The sequence below is a fragment of the Natator depressus genome, chromosome 11 (genome assembly GCF_965152275.1).
Source record: "Natator depressus isolate rNatDep1 chromosome 11, rNatDep2.hap1, whole genome shotgun sequence".
Lineage (NCBI taxonomy): Eukaryota > Metazoa > Chordata > Testudines > Cheloniidae > Natator > Natator depressus.
The window spans coordinates 41,519,154-41,536,572 of NC_134244.1; the positions used below are offsets into that span (position 1 = coordinate 41,519,154).

The 17,419-nt window shown below is 44.0% G+C and overlaps 1 protein-coding gene across 3 annotated transcripts in view; it reads right to left on the bottom strand.

Annotated features, from left to right (window-relative positions):
* OLA1 (Obg like ATPase 1) overlaps positions 1-17,419 on the bottom strand; it is a 228,775-nt gene that overhangs the window by 114,872 nt on the left and 96,484 nt on the right. For all 3 annotated transcript variants that reach the window (XM_074967613.1, XM_074967612.1, XM_074967611.1), the window contains exon 5: positions 1,482-1,657. In XM_074967613.1, the coding sequence (XP_074823714.1) occupies positions 1,482-1,657 (176 nt within the window). The remainder of the gene's footprint in view (positions 1-1,481; positions 1,658-17,419) is intronic.

The window sequence follows — 17,419 nt, forward strand, 5'->3', positions numbered from 1 at the left end:
CCCTGGAAAGGTATCCCTCAATGTCTCCCCCACTTGGGGTCCCATTCCTCTTATACCAGGGATGGTCACATTGCCGGAATTCCCTGTTTGAGCTGGCAAGAAAGGGAGTTGAGTATGATCCCTGTTGCTCTCCCCAAGACTGGCTGGCTGGCGTCCTCCTCATCCCTACTCTGCAACTCCATATCGGATGTTCTGTGCTGGAGTCTCAGCTTCTTGGGGCACAGAGGAGGGGACCCAACATGCCCATTCTTCTCAAAGCCCTGTGCCCTAGCAGTGCAGGGGTCAGCTAACTGAGAAAAGGCAGGGCACAATTCGCCCTCCAAAGAGCATGTAAAAGCTGCCTCACAAATACAACACTTTTTGGATATACCTTGGTGTCTGAACAACAGCTCTACCATGTTTGGGGAGTGGTTGGGGGAGGAGAGCAGGGATGCACTATACTACCAACTCCAGTGGCTATGACCACTGCACTGCTCAATACGGAGAAAGGAAGAATAAAGAAAGGCTGCTTACTACTGCCCCCAAAAATGAATAAAATAGGCTACTACAGAAAAGTCAGGAGCAAAGTGAACTGCCACTTGACTGCAGTCATGGCAGCACAAAATCTGGCAGCAGGCCAGAGAAAGGGGCATGGCTAACACCGGCTGTGCTGCAGCTTTGAACTGCCTCCGGAAACTATAGACAAGAGTGAAATAGTCTATTATTAGAACTGTGGGAGATGCTGGGCTACAAAAGAGGGACTTCTCCTTGCCCAGCATAGGATGGACATGATGTGGCACCCCCACAATGCTTTGCACATGTTCATGCCAGCATGCTCAACAAGAACGCTCCAACTGTGGGCCCTCTCTCAATGAGATCAAGAGGAGCCAAGCAAACAAATGATCCTAGACACCAATCACTGGGAATAGCACAGCATCAGAATTTGTTCAGATTTTGGGAGCAAATCCCAATTTCAAACTCTGGAGGACTTTTTAGGCCTTTGGTGCTTAGCTGAAGACTACGTGCTGAGCTCTGAAATTATCAAGTCTGACCAGGTTATAGACATCTCTATTACAGATTTATAAATGGGAATATCACCCTATTTATAGGTGACAGACTATCTGGATGCAAGTTGAGATTTTGTAGTGTCATGCACACAGAGGCACGAGCTGGGATATCCATCTAGGCGGGTATGAGCTTTCAGATTACACTAAAGGTCAGCATCATCTCCCTCATTTTGAGCAAGACTGGACTGAGTTATGTCAGAGCACTTTAAATGGAGTGCATCTAGCTCCCTCAGTGTAAACCTAGGTTATCAACAGAAAACAAAGCTCATTTTAATGATTTTAACCCAACAGACCTCGCAGCAGTGATAATTTTAAAATAAATACAGAAATAATGGTAATCTTTTACATTATAATGATTTTTAAAAGTGTGAACACAAATGAAAACATACTTGTACAGGAAATAATGATACATTTAACAACACACTTTTTACTTACATATTCAGGTTTTAATTTCTTGTCCCCTCCTCTCACAGCTACTTTTTCTAGTTTGTCTATAATTGGAATGATCATTTCCTCATCTTTAAGTCTAAGTTCTTCGTGTATTATTTCAATGTCACGAACGGGATCCACACTTCCTTCAACATGAGTGATATCATCATTTTCAAATGATCCTAGAACAAAAGAACACTTAAATTAAGTATTAAACCTAAATAAACAAAACACAACATTAAAGTATAATAATAATAGAAAGTCAGAGATGAAAAAAATAGACCATTCTTCTCCCAGTGCAGAACAGTTGCCTACAATATTCTGCACAATATTTAATATGTTAATTTACAACACTATAGTACTTCAAGTGCTTAGCAATTCATTCTTAACTAACGTGGTTACCCCATTATTTCAAGCTTTACAGGGACATGTACAGAACAGTAGTCATACCAGCCCCAATTCAGAAAAGCACTTAAGCACTTAAGTTTATACACATGCTCAAGTGCTTTCCTGAATGAGGATGGATTTAAGCACTTTCCTGAAAGTCAGGGCCATTTTACTTAAAAATGTCTCCACTATCAGCAGTAAAACATGGTACCCCAATATAAAATACCTTTGTATTGATTAAAATATTTAATGGTGGTTTGAAGAAAGAAAGAGTCATCGTAACACTATCATTAGCCACAAGTTTTGTACATAAAATATACATAAGGAAGTTCTAGCCAAAGAATTTTGAAGTTCTGAACCACATTGTCTAGGGTTTCCAAGGGAAACAGGATTTAGAAAAAGGCCTGAAATCATCTGGCAGACCTTTTCCCTGCTTCAATCTACTTTATCACTGTGGTTCTGATGGTGATTGGATAATGAACCACTCAGACACACAATTTACACAGCAGCTAATTTCATCGCCTTGATTTGAGGGTATGGTTTTTCGGAGGCCATCAAAGAAGCGGAGGAAGGTGCATTTGTCATATATGAGTGACAACCATTCACAGCATCTGAACAAAATGGTGCTGGCCCTTATTAGAAACACATCTATTATCACATATTTAAAGTGCAGCTGAAGCCATAATTTCAAATTGCCAACTGGAAACATAAGGGTAAAAAAACCCAGATATTATTGAAGCATGTGTACCGACTTTATGCTCTTTTGAAGACAATGTGGCAACATAACTCAACTGTGATTTACTCTTAAATTATCAGATAAGGAATAGCATCACAAAAAATAAACAAAACCTAAGGAAGTTTTTAAATGGGGGGAGTGGGGGAAGTTTGTGAAGTATTCATGGATTTCATTGTAATGACCCCACTATACAAATTCCTTAGCACAAAAATTTACTTAGAAATTAAAAGACAGCTTGAAAAACAAAACTAATATACTTTTGAATATTACTGAATTTCTGGAATGTAGCTCACCAAATGTGACCATCTTGTGAAGGAATAAATCAATGGACTTCACTCTTACTGCACCAAATTTAGAGCAAGGTATTTTCTACTCTAAATTAAAAACAATAGTTCACAATTGCTAGATTGTACAGAAAACTAATGTTCTACCACATTTCAACAGTTTTCACTTTTAAATTAATTACTGAAGAGAAGAAAAGGAGTACTTGTGGCACCTTAGAGACTAACCAATTTATTTGAGCATAAGCTTTCGTGAGCTACAGCTCACTTCATCGGATGCATACTGTGGCCATGTATGCTCAAATAAATTGGTTAGTCTCTAAGGTGCCACAAGTACTCCTTTTCTTTTTGCGAATACAGACTAACACGGCTGTTACTCTGATACCTGTCATTGCTGAAGAGAGTGGTTTTAGAATAAAAGGATTAAATTTAAATGTTTTAAATAAACGTCATGATAAGAATATCTAAGTTATTCAGGTACAACAGCAGGTGTGTAGCTTACAGATGGAATAAATGAAGATGCACAATGTCCAAACCATTTTCACATTGTAGAAAATGCTAACAGCAGCTTGGGAACCCCTTTCTTCTGAAATTCTCTAAAGCATACCAATTAGCTCCCTAAAACTAAAAGACTTGCAACCAAAAACCATTTCGAACATACACCAAGCTTAGCAATATAACATCTGGATATGAACAGAAATGTTATTAACAAGGAGTAACTCACCTTGTAATAACTTCTGTTCTTCAAGATGTGTTATCCCTATGTGTAGTACACTTCAAGTTGGGCATGTGTGCCATATGCCCAGACGAGAGAATTTTCTTTAGCAGTTTCCCTGTGGGTCCATATATGCACTCCTGCTGTCCTCATGCTCTGCATCAAGAGAATAAAGGGGGCTGCTGGACTACTGTCATTTTAGTCCATTCCCTACCGCAAGTTCCCAAAAGCGGAAAGCAGGCAGCAAGGACAGAGAGCTGCAGTGTACTAACATAGGGACAACACATCTTGAAGAACTCAAGTTACTACTAGATGAGTACCCCTCTTTCGAATGACGTCCCTATGTGTAGTGCAGCTCAGGTAATTCACAAAACACCATCTTTATGATGTGTTAGGTGCCTAGAGTCCAGTAATACAACTGATTCCAAAACTGTCCTGCCTATAGAGGCATCAGAAGCAGCTGCTTGTACCAGTGCATAGTTTTTTAGCAAGAGTGTGAACAGAATTCCGAGCTGCTGATCTGCAAATGTCAGTAACAGAAACATCTCTAAAGAAGGTATCAAAGCTGCCTGAATTCTAGTCGAGTGAGTTCTTATGCTGGCCTCAAGGGTGATGTTCACTTCATAGCATTCTGACAGCCTCTGCGACGAGATGGCTTCTTCTTTTTAAAGTTCTGTGAATGAAATGAAGTGTCTCTAGTGGACTTTCAGACAGGTAGAAGCCAAGAACCCTACACACGTTCAGTGACTGCCATGCCATCTCTTCTCTGCCTGAGTAGGATTTAGGGTAAAACACTGGCAGATGGATATTTTGGTTGATGCGAAAGTCCAACACTGCTTGAGACACAAAATTAGGATGCAGCCTCATAGAAACCTTATCCTTGTATATGGGGATGGGAGGGAGGGGGGAAGAGGCAGGTGGTGAGGGACGGTTATTAGCCATGAGTGTCCCTAGTTCACCAACTCTTCTATCCAGAAATGCTACTTTAATAGAAAGATGCAGAGGAGAGCAGGACACCAGGGACTCAAAAGGAGGCTTAGTGAGGGTTTATCAAGTTTCAAGTCCTAGGGCAGTACCAGTTTCATCACAAGAGGGAAGATGCAAATCACACCCTTCATGAACTGGGCAGGAAAATACAGAGTTGGCGTATATTGGTGCTGATGGCTGCAAGTGTACTCTGATGGAGCTAACAGATAATCCCAAGGATTTTAATGACAAGTTGTAATTCACATGTCTGGGATCTTAGCCTGTAAAGAGGCAAGTACTCACTGGTTACACAAAACTGAAATATTTTCCACATCATTACTTGTAGGGAATTCTGCACCCAAAAATTAAAAATTCTGCACACAATATTTGAAAATTCTGCATATTTCACATGTCAAAATAACACTACATAATCATGCCAGTTTCAATTATTTTGGTAATGTATTTCAAAATACCTGTCCACAAGTCTGTCTAACAATTGTGATAGACCCAAGCCAGTTGGGTACAACAAAATAGTCGAAGGCAGATATACTGGCCACTGGATTAGCAGTTTTCTGTTCCCTGACTGACCAGAGCAGGGGCTGCTCCAGGCTAATGAGAACACCTGACTCCAATTAACTTGCAAAGAGTCAGGTGAGGCCACTGAGGTAATGTGAACACCTGACTCTAGTTAAGGCCCTTCTGGTACTATAACAGGGCTCACTCCTGTCAGGCTGAGGAGAGCCAGGGAGCCAGAGGAGAGGAAGTATGGCTGAAGGGCTGGTTAATGAAGACACCCTCAAACCATCAGTAAGGGAGCCCTAAGGTAAGGGTGAAGAAGAGATAAGCAGGAGAGCTGTGGGGAAGTGGCCCAGGGAAATGTAGCAACTCTGGCAGTGAAAGGTCGGCTGCCAACAGCTGCTACCATTAGGGTCCCTGGGCCGGAACCCGGGGTAGAGGGTGGGCCCGGGTTCCCCCCCAACCTGCCACTATAGAAACACCTCCTAGGAGGGGAAGACAGGCCCCTGTCAGGACAGGAGGCTAAACTGTTCTGAAATAAGCTCCTACGGACAACAGAGACTGTGGGAGTTCTCTCAACAACCCCCTTGCTGGGTTATGATGAAAAGGGCTGAGCAAACTGTAACCCTGGCCCTAGAGAGAGAAGGGCTATGTGGAGGGTTGCAGTATGCCACTGAGGCTAGCATAAACCGCCTAGAAGCGTGTGACCCACGGGGACAAGGTCAGAGCTCTGCCACACAATACAGACAACAAAAAAGATTAAGGAGAGTATTTTTATTTGACAAATAGATTCCTGACTAGGCATATTCATACAGAACTTTGGGTAATAATTCACTTAAACTGCAATACAGAAATGTATTTCCCATACCCTGCAGAAGCAGTACAAAGGCTTGGGAGAACCAGGGGTAACAGAGGAGTTGCAGGAGAGGGAAGTAATTGCTGGGAAGGAGCCTGGGAATGAACCTGGAGGGTTGTTGGGTGTGAGTGGGAGAAGTAAGGAATAAGATTTTTTGGGAGGAGGGAATTGTTAGGGAGTTGGGGAACCTCCCCCATGCAGACCTTGGCTGACCTCTAGCCTCTCCCATTCAGTCAGTCAGGCACAACTGCCCCTATTCCCACGTGGCCCTCCACTCCCTATTCCCCCATCCCCATGTGACACTGCACCCCCATTCCGCCCCTGCCCCAGTCTGTCCCCCCTCACTAGCCCTTCTGAATCCCACTCTATGTGACCCCCGCCAGCAGCCCCATGTGCCCCACTGTCTGTCCTCCCTTCCCCCATAGCCCATGCCTCCTAATCTGGCCCCACGGGCAGGGTGCCGTGAGGAACACGGCCGGCTGATGGCTGCTACTGTCCATGAGCTAGCTGCTTTCTGATCTGGCACCACAGCAGCCCTTGGGAGGTGAAAGGTAATTGCAGCGCCTCTCCAGGTGAATGTATTTTCTGAGGAGAAAAAAAAAATCTGGGGGAACTCATGAACTCTGTATGTGTGCAGCAGCGCAGAATTCTCCCAGGAGTACCATTTATAAAACATTTTCTGGTGAAGTCCTTCCTACTGCTGTTCTCAGCATTGCCTGGACATGAGACAAACAGGCCCTCTCCAACACTGAAATGCATCCAAATATGATTCGTTCAGGTGAAGCATGGCTGGGTACCAGAACAGTCAGGCCCAATCTAGTGCTAGAAGAATGACTTGTGCCTTGACTGGTCTGGTTTTCCTCAACACAAGGTAAGAGGAGATATCGGGAGTAACACCTACCACAAGAGTCCCAACCACTGTATGAGAAATGCCTCTCTGAGAAAGTCTGGGCCACAACCCCGTCTGGAGTACAATTTCTTGCACTTGCTGTTCATGTGGTACATGAAGAGATCCGTGGATGGGAGACCCCATGCCACCCAATCAGGTCGTGGAGAAGTGTCTGCTCAGAGAATCTGCCAGTGCAGTGTTATGAATCCCTGGCAGTTGGGGTAATCTGCATTGGAATGCACCAGTTCCAGAGGGCAGCAGCCTCCAAACAGAGCTGTGAAGCACCTGCTCTGCCATACTTGTTGAGATAATAGACCACAATCATTGTCCCATAATACCTGCATTGACTGACTGCAGATGTGTGGGAAGAATTGTTTGCAGTCTAATCTGACTGCTCTCAGTTCCAACAGATAGATGTGAAGTGTAAAATCATGAGGGGACTATACCTCTGGACAACCTGTCCCTCCATGTACGAACCCCAACCTAATAGGGATGCATCTGTGGTCAAAGACGTGGTTAGAAGAAGGGAGATGGAATGGTACCCAAACACATACTTTACGTCTGTCCTCCCAGCAAAAGGGAGTGAAGATTCTTTGCGGAATCATGACTAGCAGGTTAACACTGTGCCTACCTGGCACATAGACAATACTTGTAGACATCTGAGGTGAAGTCTTACTAATGGGGTCACGTAAGTGTACACAGCCATATGGCTCAACAATACCAGGCAAGATCATCTGGACGATCTGGGCTCAGATTCCCTAAATGAACCCAGTGACGGAGAGGAAGCAGTCCTCCAGTAAGTAGAGGCCTGTGTGGATACAAAATTTATATCCGCATCCACGGATATAAATCTGTATCCATGGAGCTGCAGGGTTCTACTGGGAACCGCAGTGGCAAAAGCAGCAGCATGTTGGGCCGCTGCTCCCTGAAGCCAGCGCCCTGCACCGGCAGCTTCTCCACCATGGTTATACCAGTCCAGCCTCACCCAAAGGGCGGGCACCAGGCATACCAGCAGCTTTGCCAGCTTGCGCTAGTGTGTGCAAGCAGCTTGCGCTAGTGTGTGCAAGCAGCTTGCAAGCTCCTGGACAGGAAATACAGACCGCTGAGTGGAAGGGATTCCTGTCCAGGCATGCGAGCCACTTGCATGCATTAGCGTGACCAGGGACAGCTGCTGGTGAGTCTGGTGCCCGCCCCAGAGGGCACGGTATGCTGGCTCCTGGGAGCAGCAGCTGGAGATGCTGCTGCTTTTGCCACTGCAGTTCCTACTAGAGTACTGCAGCTCTGTGGATATCTATTTATAGCCACGGTGTGATACAGCATGGCCAGAGGGCAGCAGGAGAGTGTTAGAAGGGAGCCTTATTCCCTGTAGAGGGAAGAAAGTTTGCTATAGATTAATTAAAGCACCTGAAGCCAATCACCTGATAAAAAACCCCTGTTTCAATCAGACAAGGGAAGGAGTTGAAGCAGAGTGGATTGGTGTTGGAGCAGAGAGCAGTTTGGAAGAGTTGAAGCAGAGTGGATTGGCACTGGAGCAAAGAGCAGTTTGGGGGAGTTGAAACAGAGTGGATTGGTTTTGGAGCAGAGAGCAGTTTGGAGGGAAGCAGAGGAGAGTTTGGAGAATTGCTGTGGTGGGCTAAGAAGACCAAGACCCTGGGTAAAGGGACACCTGGTTTGTGCAGAAGGAGGGCAGGAAGTCCCACAAGCTGAAGGGCAGGAGAAGGAAGTAGCCCAGGGGAAGGAACCACTAGTTTAAGTGGTTTACCGCTATCCCTAGGGCCCCTGAGTAGAGGGTGGGCCCGGGTCCCTCCCTCTCCACTCCCCTTCTCTAGGACACTAGTGGGACAGTTAATACCCCAGTTTAGGGGCGAGAAACGGTGCCCTGAACCCTCCCCAAGAAGATAAAGCACGAGACCCATCAGAGTAGTGCCGGCAATTTGCCACAACGGATATAAATTTTGTATCTGCGCAGGGCACTACCAGTAAGCAAGCCCTGGCTGTAACAGCATCCAACCTTGCTCCAGTGAATTATATGGATTGCGAGGGTTCCAGGGTGGACTTCTCCAGGTTCACCTTGATGCCCAAATTCTTGAATAGATGTAGAAGCATACTGGTTACTTCCCATGTTTTCTGGTAAGAAGTCCCTTCAGCAACCAGCTGGTTAAGTAAAAGTAAAACATTGCCCCTTTCCAACAAGTGAGCTGCTACCACTGACAGTACCTTGGTAAACACTCTAAGTGCCATCAAGAGCTCAAAAGGGAAGAAATTCTGTATCGCTAGTGCTGTTGACTGGCCACAAATCTCAGGAATACACTGTTGAATGTCTATATTAAAGTAGGTATCTTTGAGATAAAGGGTCATGAACTAATAGTCTGGATTTAGTGATAGGATAGAGGCCAACAGGGTCACCATTCTGAACTTTATAGATGAATTTGTTCGGTTCCCTGAGGTCCAGAATGGGCCTCCATCCACTATCTTCTTGGGGACGACAAGGAACCTCAAATAAACTGCTTTCCCCTTGCTGTCAGAGGTATTTGTTCTATCGTTCCTCCCTCTGTCTTGAGAGATGGGTCCTAAAAGAGGATAGGGAAGAGGAATGGGGGTTGTGTAGGGAAGAGAACTAGATCGTGTATGCCAAGGAAATGACCTCGAGTACTCATCTGTCAATTATGATTTCTGTCCAGGCAGACAGGTAGTGAGAAAGTCAGCCTTCAAAGGGAAGAGAGACCAGAAAGGTTGTGCAGATCCAGAAGGACAGTTGGTGAGCAGCTTTTGAGGGTCCCATCAAAACGCTGGTCTCAAGGCTGATGATGGTTGAGAGGTGAAAGATAGTTGACCTTGGACACCCTTTCTTTGCTTCCTCTGATGCTTACACAGTGGCTCATGCTGCCACTGGTGATAAAAGGTAGGTGTGGCATCATCTACACTGTGGCTCACGGGGTTTTCTTTTGATTGCAGGTCTATAAATACCCAGTGATACCCAGGGACTCCTTCAAGGAGTGGGAACCTCATTCATCATGCTCTAAATAGAGCACTGCACTCATATGGATGGTCCTCCACTCTCGTTTGAACCTCCTTCAGGATTTCTGAGGAGGAGAACCACAACGAGCATCCCATCATCACAGCCATGGCCGTGAATCTTGCCACTGTGTCTGTTTCTCAAGCAGTCTGAAGCGCCAATTTCATTACCAGTTTTCCTTCATTAATCAGGGCCTGGAACCTCTCTCTAGCATCCTGAGGCATCTTACTGGCAAAGGCAGCCAGCTTGTGGTAGATGGTGTAATCATATTTGGCCATCAGAGTTTGGCAGTTTTGAGACTAGAAACTGCAGAGATGCCTTGGAATGCACTTTCCTAACAAAGGGGTAAAGTCTGTTCGCTTTCTTCTCATGAGGCCTAGATCTGGGTTGTCTTTGTTGGCTACAGTTGGTGGCCGCAGATACCACCAAGTTGGGAGGCAGGTGAAAAAATATGTTGTCTGATCCTTTTGCAAATACAAAATACCTCTTCTCAGCCCACTTGGGATACTGGTTGGTGTGTGCCAGAGAACCCTGGCAGGTTTGAGGATGGCCTCATTAACAGGAAGCAACACTCTGCTCAACCCAAGCTATGCAAGTGTCCAGCAGTTTTTGTGGTGCTTTCTGGCCCTCTTCCAGGGGAATCCCAAGTGATTCTGCCATTCTTACAGGTTTCAGAGTAACAGCCGTGTTAGTCTGTATTCGCAAAAAGAAAAGGAGTACTTGTGGCACCTTAGAGACTAACCAATTTATTTGAGCATGAGCTTTCGTGAGCTACCAGAGGGTGATGCAGTTTTCCCTTTTGAAGTCCTTCCTGGCGTTAAATGGTTCTGCTCTGGAACATGAGTCTCCTGATGACTTGGTTTGGCTGCATCCTAATTTTGTGTCTCAAGCAGTGTTGGACTTTCGCATCAACCAAAATATCCATCTGCCAGTGTTTACTCTGGCTCTGTTCTCCAGAGTCTCTTTGAGCCAGAGGGGGGAAATGGATGTTTTAGAGCCACTAGGACCAAAGAAGAGCCATTCCTACCTTCTTCAGACTGACGCATTTAGAGATTGTTCATGGCTTCCTCCATGAGGAACTTACAGAGCCAAAACAGCCCGGACTGATTAATCATACTCAGTAATAAAATGCAGACACTGCACCTGGAATGGACATACTCTTGCCCCAGGCAGTATAGACAGGTGTTGTAGTCCCTGATCAGAAAGGTTCATGGCTAAGGCTGTGAGTTTGTCATGGTGGTCACGGATTCTGTGACTTTCCAGGACCTCCGGGACTCCTGCAGCAGCCAGTGCAGTTGGCACAGGGGCTGCCTGAGCTGCTCAGGCAGCCGCTAGGCCAGCTGCACTGGCCTCTGCTGGGGCAGTCTCAGCAGGAGTTTGGGTTTGAGAGGGGGCTCAGAGCTGAGGCACAGGAGGGTGCGAGGGCTCTGGGTGACACTTACCTTGGGGGGCTCCCCGGAAGTGGCAATACGTCCCTCCCTCAGCTCCTTGGCGGAGGTGTGGCTAGACAGCTCCGCGCACTGCCTCTGCCCGCAGGCACCTGCGGCTCCCATTTTCTGTGGTTCCCGGCCAATGGGAGCTGCGAAGCCGGCGCTCAGGGGTGGGGGACGACCCGCAGAGCTATCTGGCTGCACCTCTGCCTAGGAGCTGAGGGAAGGACATGTCACTGCTTCCAGGGAGCCACACAAAACCAGATAAGGAGCCTGCCAGCCCCACCAACCCCCTACCCCACCCCAGCACTAGCGGCGGTCCAGGACTGCCCCCGCCAGAGCACCCATGGCTACCCTTGGGCTGCCCCCCACAACATTTAGTCAGGGGTATATAGTACAAATCATGGACAGGTCAAAGGATGTGAATTTTTGTTTACTGTCCATGACTTTTACTAAAAATATCTGCGACTAAAAGGTAGCCCTATTCTTGGCACATATCACAGTTTTTAAAGCCAATTATCCTCGGCAAACTCCCCACAACCACTCCAAGATTGGGGTGGGGGTGGGGTGGTGGCAACAGATTCCTGCCCCAGAGGGTTGTCCAAGATAAGAATCCAGACTCTGTTAAACTAACTGTACTAAGAACTAAGCAACTAAAAACTTTTAAAAAACTATCAACACCAATGAGTTGAAGTCAGAATGAACACTGAAGCTCTAACCTAGACCACGAGCAGTAGGAGGAACCAAGATGGTTGCAATCCAGCAGCCCCTTTTATTCCGTAGGTGCGGCGCATGAGGAGAGCAGAGAGGCACACGCAGACCACACAGAGAAAATTATTTGGTTCTGGGTGCATGCACAACCAAAAGTGCAATACACATAGGGACAACCACGCAAAGAAATAGGTTTCTGTAGATCAATGATGACATTATAAAAATTAGTTGGACAGAGAACATTTTTCTCCACCTTAGCAAAAATATCATTTCTATCTTAGAAAAATTACTCTGAATGTGCGAAAAGTGATGGACCTTTTCACAACTTTGGTTTTTGTTAGGTTTTTTGCTTAATAAGAACCAGCATCTTTCTAAGTTAACTGGAAAAACAAGAATTTCAGAAGCTTTGACCAATCCCTGAAAATAGTTAATACTGCATTTGTTTTTGAACCTTTCATCTAAAAGAATGAGAAATAATATAGTAATTAGCGTAATATATCAACTTGATGAGGATGTCACATTGTAGTTAATATAGACAGTCAAATTAGGGATTTCTGATCCTGAGAAAAAGAAAAGCTATTCCAAGGACCAGATGTTGTAGGTGAATGGGCCAATAAGTACAGAACACATTTAATGTAGTACATACAAACCAGTGATATGCTGCCAAATTTTAAAAGGGACTCTCATTTAAACTCTATCTCAATAGACAACACACAATAGTCCTTGGATAAAACACTTTTCTGCCCTTCACAAAAATAAATGCCTCCATCAATTCCATATTCTTTCATTCCTTCACTTCAAAACCCACATCAATTCTATTTTCTTCAAAACCCACATCTCACACACACAAAAAAGAAAAAGTGAATTCTATGTCATTCGTGTACACCCCTATCTCCCCAAAATCTCTGAATTTCACTCTTTGCCCATTGAATCCTTCTAACCCGTGCTTGTCCCAGTACCCATTCCAGACACACCATGCTTCCTCCCTCCCCAGTATTTCATGAAAGTTTCTTCAGTTTTCACCTCCATGCCAGTTCTTCCTCACAGCTGCAGCAATGGCTGTTCTATAGGTCCCACTAGCAGCTCTGGTGACAAGTGAGCTGTCTTAGAGCTTCTGCCTATGGACTGGTTGGTGTCTCAGCTAGGGAGTCATCCCTTCTGACAGACTGAGGACTCCCATTCAAAGCAGCAGAAGATTGTCCCTGCCTCTCTCTCATTGCCTGAGGGGATAGAGTTATGGGCGGTGAAGGATATACATGGTGTGCACCTCATGTGCTCCAAACAGAGAGTGGGATGCAGCTGCTGTGCCAATAACTGGCAAAACCAACGGCTTGTTAGCTGCCTCAGGGAGCAACTGATTCAGTAAATACCTCAAAGAGGGCCAAAAAATTTTAACAAGTAGAGGTAGGCCTTCAAACGCTCCTCCTTCCCTCACCCTTTGGAGAGGAGGAAAACTAATCTTAAAAGCATAAAGCTAGCTCAAAGATTTTCAGGAGAGAGAGTTAGTCAACTGATTTTTGGGATACATCACAAACTTATGACTCATTTTACATTTTTTTAAGAGTCTGTGGAGTAGATGGAGAAGAGGTGGAAAGGGAGACAGGGAATGGAGGACGGAGAAATCCTTCTGGGCCTCCTTCTACAGAAGTAAAAACCAGTTATTTGCATTTGGGTTAAAGCAGTTTACTTTTTTCAAGACTAGCTTTAAACCTTTGCATTTGGGTTAAAGCAGTTTACTTTTTTCAAGACTAGCTTTAAACCTTTGCATTTGGGTTAAAGCAGTTTACTTTTTTCAAGACTAGCTTCAGAAGGAAAGAGGCTATAATCTTTATTTAAATGAAAAAAGACTATCCATTATGGAACCAAAAGACTACTTTGTTAAAGGACTCGTACAAATCCTCTCCAGCTAATTAGCAAAATAAACCGAAGTGAGGGGAAAAAACTGCAAGAAACACACAGTGTTTACTTTAAATGAATTGGCCATGGCCAAGAAATATTTCTGGGATCATTGTGGAAAAATCCCTATAGTCATAATCCAGTTTATTACTGCAATAAGACAGGTAAACAAAATATTTCATTGTTAAGAATAAATACAAACAAAGAAATATTTCATACTCAGATATATATATTATTGTCTCAACTACGAGTGTTTGCATTGCACGGCAAGCAATATGATCCATATTTTAATAATCTTTGTTAGAACTCATTAAAAGAATTAAAGCTTATTTTTCTTCAGAGAGAATTCTCTGCTTCCCATCTGAAATATTAAAAATTATCCGAGTGTCTAGACAAGTTGAACCAAAACTATTCCCACTGAGATGAACTCAAAGGCCACAATCTAAAAATAAGAAATTAAAAATAATTTAACTGTAAGATTGCCATACACAAAGCCCCAGATTCACTGAACTGGCTGCGTGCTTGGCACAAATTGAGGGAGTGAGGTGGCATGGCATTAAGCCACCTTTGTGACTCCCTGTTCCAGAGGCTGAAAAGCATCAGCCCTAGACCAACACAAAACAGATCAGCCTCAGGGCTGCAAATGGGTCCCAGGCGCTAGTCCAATAGGCAGGCAGATGAAGGGGTGGGGGTACAGGGCCAGAATTGGGACAATAAAGGAGCCACTACTATTCCCCTTGCCTTATCCCACCTGGGTACTCTCTTGTGAGGGGGAATCCTTAAGCAGCTGGTAAAGACAACTTCAAGTCTGCTCTGCACTGGTAAAACTGGTGCAAACCAGACTTAACATTCTGGTAAATCTGGCCTTCAGTACTAAATATGTAATAAATGACCAAGTGATGCCAATGAGGCAAAAACTGTGAGTGACCGTAGGCAACTAGACTATTATTTTTATTTAAAAGAGGGGAAATATCTCTGAAAGCGAGACTGTGAGAAACCATACTGGAGGAGACTTTTTAAAATAACTATTTCCTATCCAATCATTTAAAATGTTCTTGTAAAAGGAAAACAATAGTTCATAAGGAAGTTTCATACAAAAAAACCCCCAAATAAATTAACATTAAGCAAAAAAAAAAATTAAAAAACAAAGTTAAAGTTAGATGCTTAAGTATGCCGTATTCCCTACAGAGCCAGCATACCACACACAGCACAAAGTAATAGTAAAAAAGCATGCTGTCATTTGATGGAATTTAGATTTTAATTACAAACTTCAGTACTACAATACCCTAGTTACATTAATATATCTTACTGTAATCACAATATTCTACTTCAAAAATAATAGCTGAATTGTATTTTGTATTAGTGTCTAAGAGCCCCAGTCATGGACCAGGACGCCATTGTGCTAGGCACTGAACACACACAGAGGTGGTCATTGCCCCAAAAGAGCTTACAATTTAAGTGTAGGACGGGAGATGAGAGGTGGATATACACAGACAGGTGGGAGAGCACATGGAAACAATGAGAATTTTTGTCTGCATGACAGGCAATGGCATCAACACACCAGCAACTTTGGCTGTTTTAAGCTTCTTGTTGTGGTTGTTGTTAACAGCAGGGCTGAAGAAGAAGAGGGGTGTTTTCTGTTCAAGGAACAAAACAAACAAAAAACAGAGGTAATCAACCAGAGCCCACCCACATTGCTATCTTTGTGCCAGCTCCTTTCCTGAAGAGAGTTCAACATCACCTTTGCAATGACTTTGTGCAAAAGAAGCAGGCTGGAAATCAGACTATTTGGTGCCAAATATGGGTTTCTTCAAAACTGGACATACTATTACATTCTTGAGATTGCCTACTCTAAAGCTATCACAATATCAATTTTCTTCACTAGCCTTCACCAACTGCGTCAGTTTTACAGGTGGCAGATTGGACATCCTTCAGCCATTGTCCCAAACTTTAGTCACTGCAGATGGTAGATAAACCAGTCTCTTCGTGCAAAGATCAACCGGCTCTATTCCGTCAAAGTTCCTGAGAATCTCCATGATGACATGTATTTAAGCCAAAAGCTACTAGACATAGTAAAAAGCATGAAAACGTAAATGTTATTGATATTCTTTTCGTAATTTTTTCAACAAAGTTAAAAATCAAAATTCGGAAAATCTGGATCTACCATACAAACAAGTATTCAGCTGAGACTGAGCACAAGGTGTATGCTCCTGGAACTTTTGGCAAGAACTATTTCCTTAAAATGTTCTCTTTGGGAAGAGGTCTACAGTGCCTTTAATAAAATAAAATGACAGCACCACTGTTTTCCCTACTCTCCAATTCTTCTAGCTCTTCGGGGATGGGAGACTTCCTTATGAGTGGAGATTCTTGTAAATGGGTAGTGCCCAATGAAGAGCACTGGAAGAATCCATCTGACATCTATGATTTGTCCCCACTGCTTTGCAAAGTGGTGGATTTTGCATCCTAGGGAAAGCAAGTTTAATGGAAAAGTTAAAAAAAAAAATCTTTAGTAATGGCTCACTATGTACTGTTGAGTCCATGAAAGCTCAACCCACCGCAAGGATAAAAACTAAATGCACACAGTCAGAGAGGCTAATCTGGGAGGAAGCTAACCAATCATCCTGGTTTTCTCTGTCTAATTTATGATGATTAATTATGGAATTGGTATGGTCCACTCACATTCAGTTTCTCCACACAAACATTAACTATCTTTTTACCAAAATAAGAAATTAACAAGGATTCCTCAAAAAAAAAAGTGGGGGGCTTTAGGATGGAGTTAACTTCCTTTTTCACCAGTCGTATTATAAATGTCTTAGCCATGTTCTTCATATGGAGGCTCCCACTCCCCCAAACCGCCCTTTCAAACAGTTCTTCTGGAAAACACTAGAGGACATCAATCAAGCTAGGAAGATGTATCCTTATCTTCTGTTGATTTAAGAGAAAGAGGGGATAGAAGTGGGAGACAGGAATCTTAGACTTGCTGGAAACAAGTCTGGTGACAAATCCCCACAATCACTTAGTAGTTTGCAGATAAGGCTATCAAAGCAGAAAGTCAAAGACACATTGAGTTTTATGGAACCATCTGACTGAGTCACAAAATTATCACAGGGCAAAATACTACTTACCTAATCTGAAGCTGATGGAAAGGGAGGGGTCTGGAAATTAATCCTTCCTAAATCCAGTTTCTTCTCCTGTTGCCAGTGGGCCTGAATCTCAAGGTTCTATTTCAAGGAAAGATTTGTCTTGGGCTCTCTGCATTTCTTAGACTATGTAGGCTAGCAGGGAAGGATGAGTCTTGAGACTTCATCTGTAGCCAAAAGCAGTGCAGAAGGAACCCCTCCATGCACCTGCAGGTCCTTAGGGAAAGCCACCTTACAATGGTACTCATTTTTCAAGAGTTGAAATATAATTCTGAGAAGAAGAAAAGCTTTAAAAATCTGTACTGTAAAGTCAGTGCGTGATGTCTGGTTCTGTTGCTTTGCTCTTCAAGTGAGGCTGGAGAAACTGGGGCAACAAAAGAGGGGAAAAATGGCATGGCTGCTCAT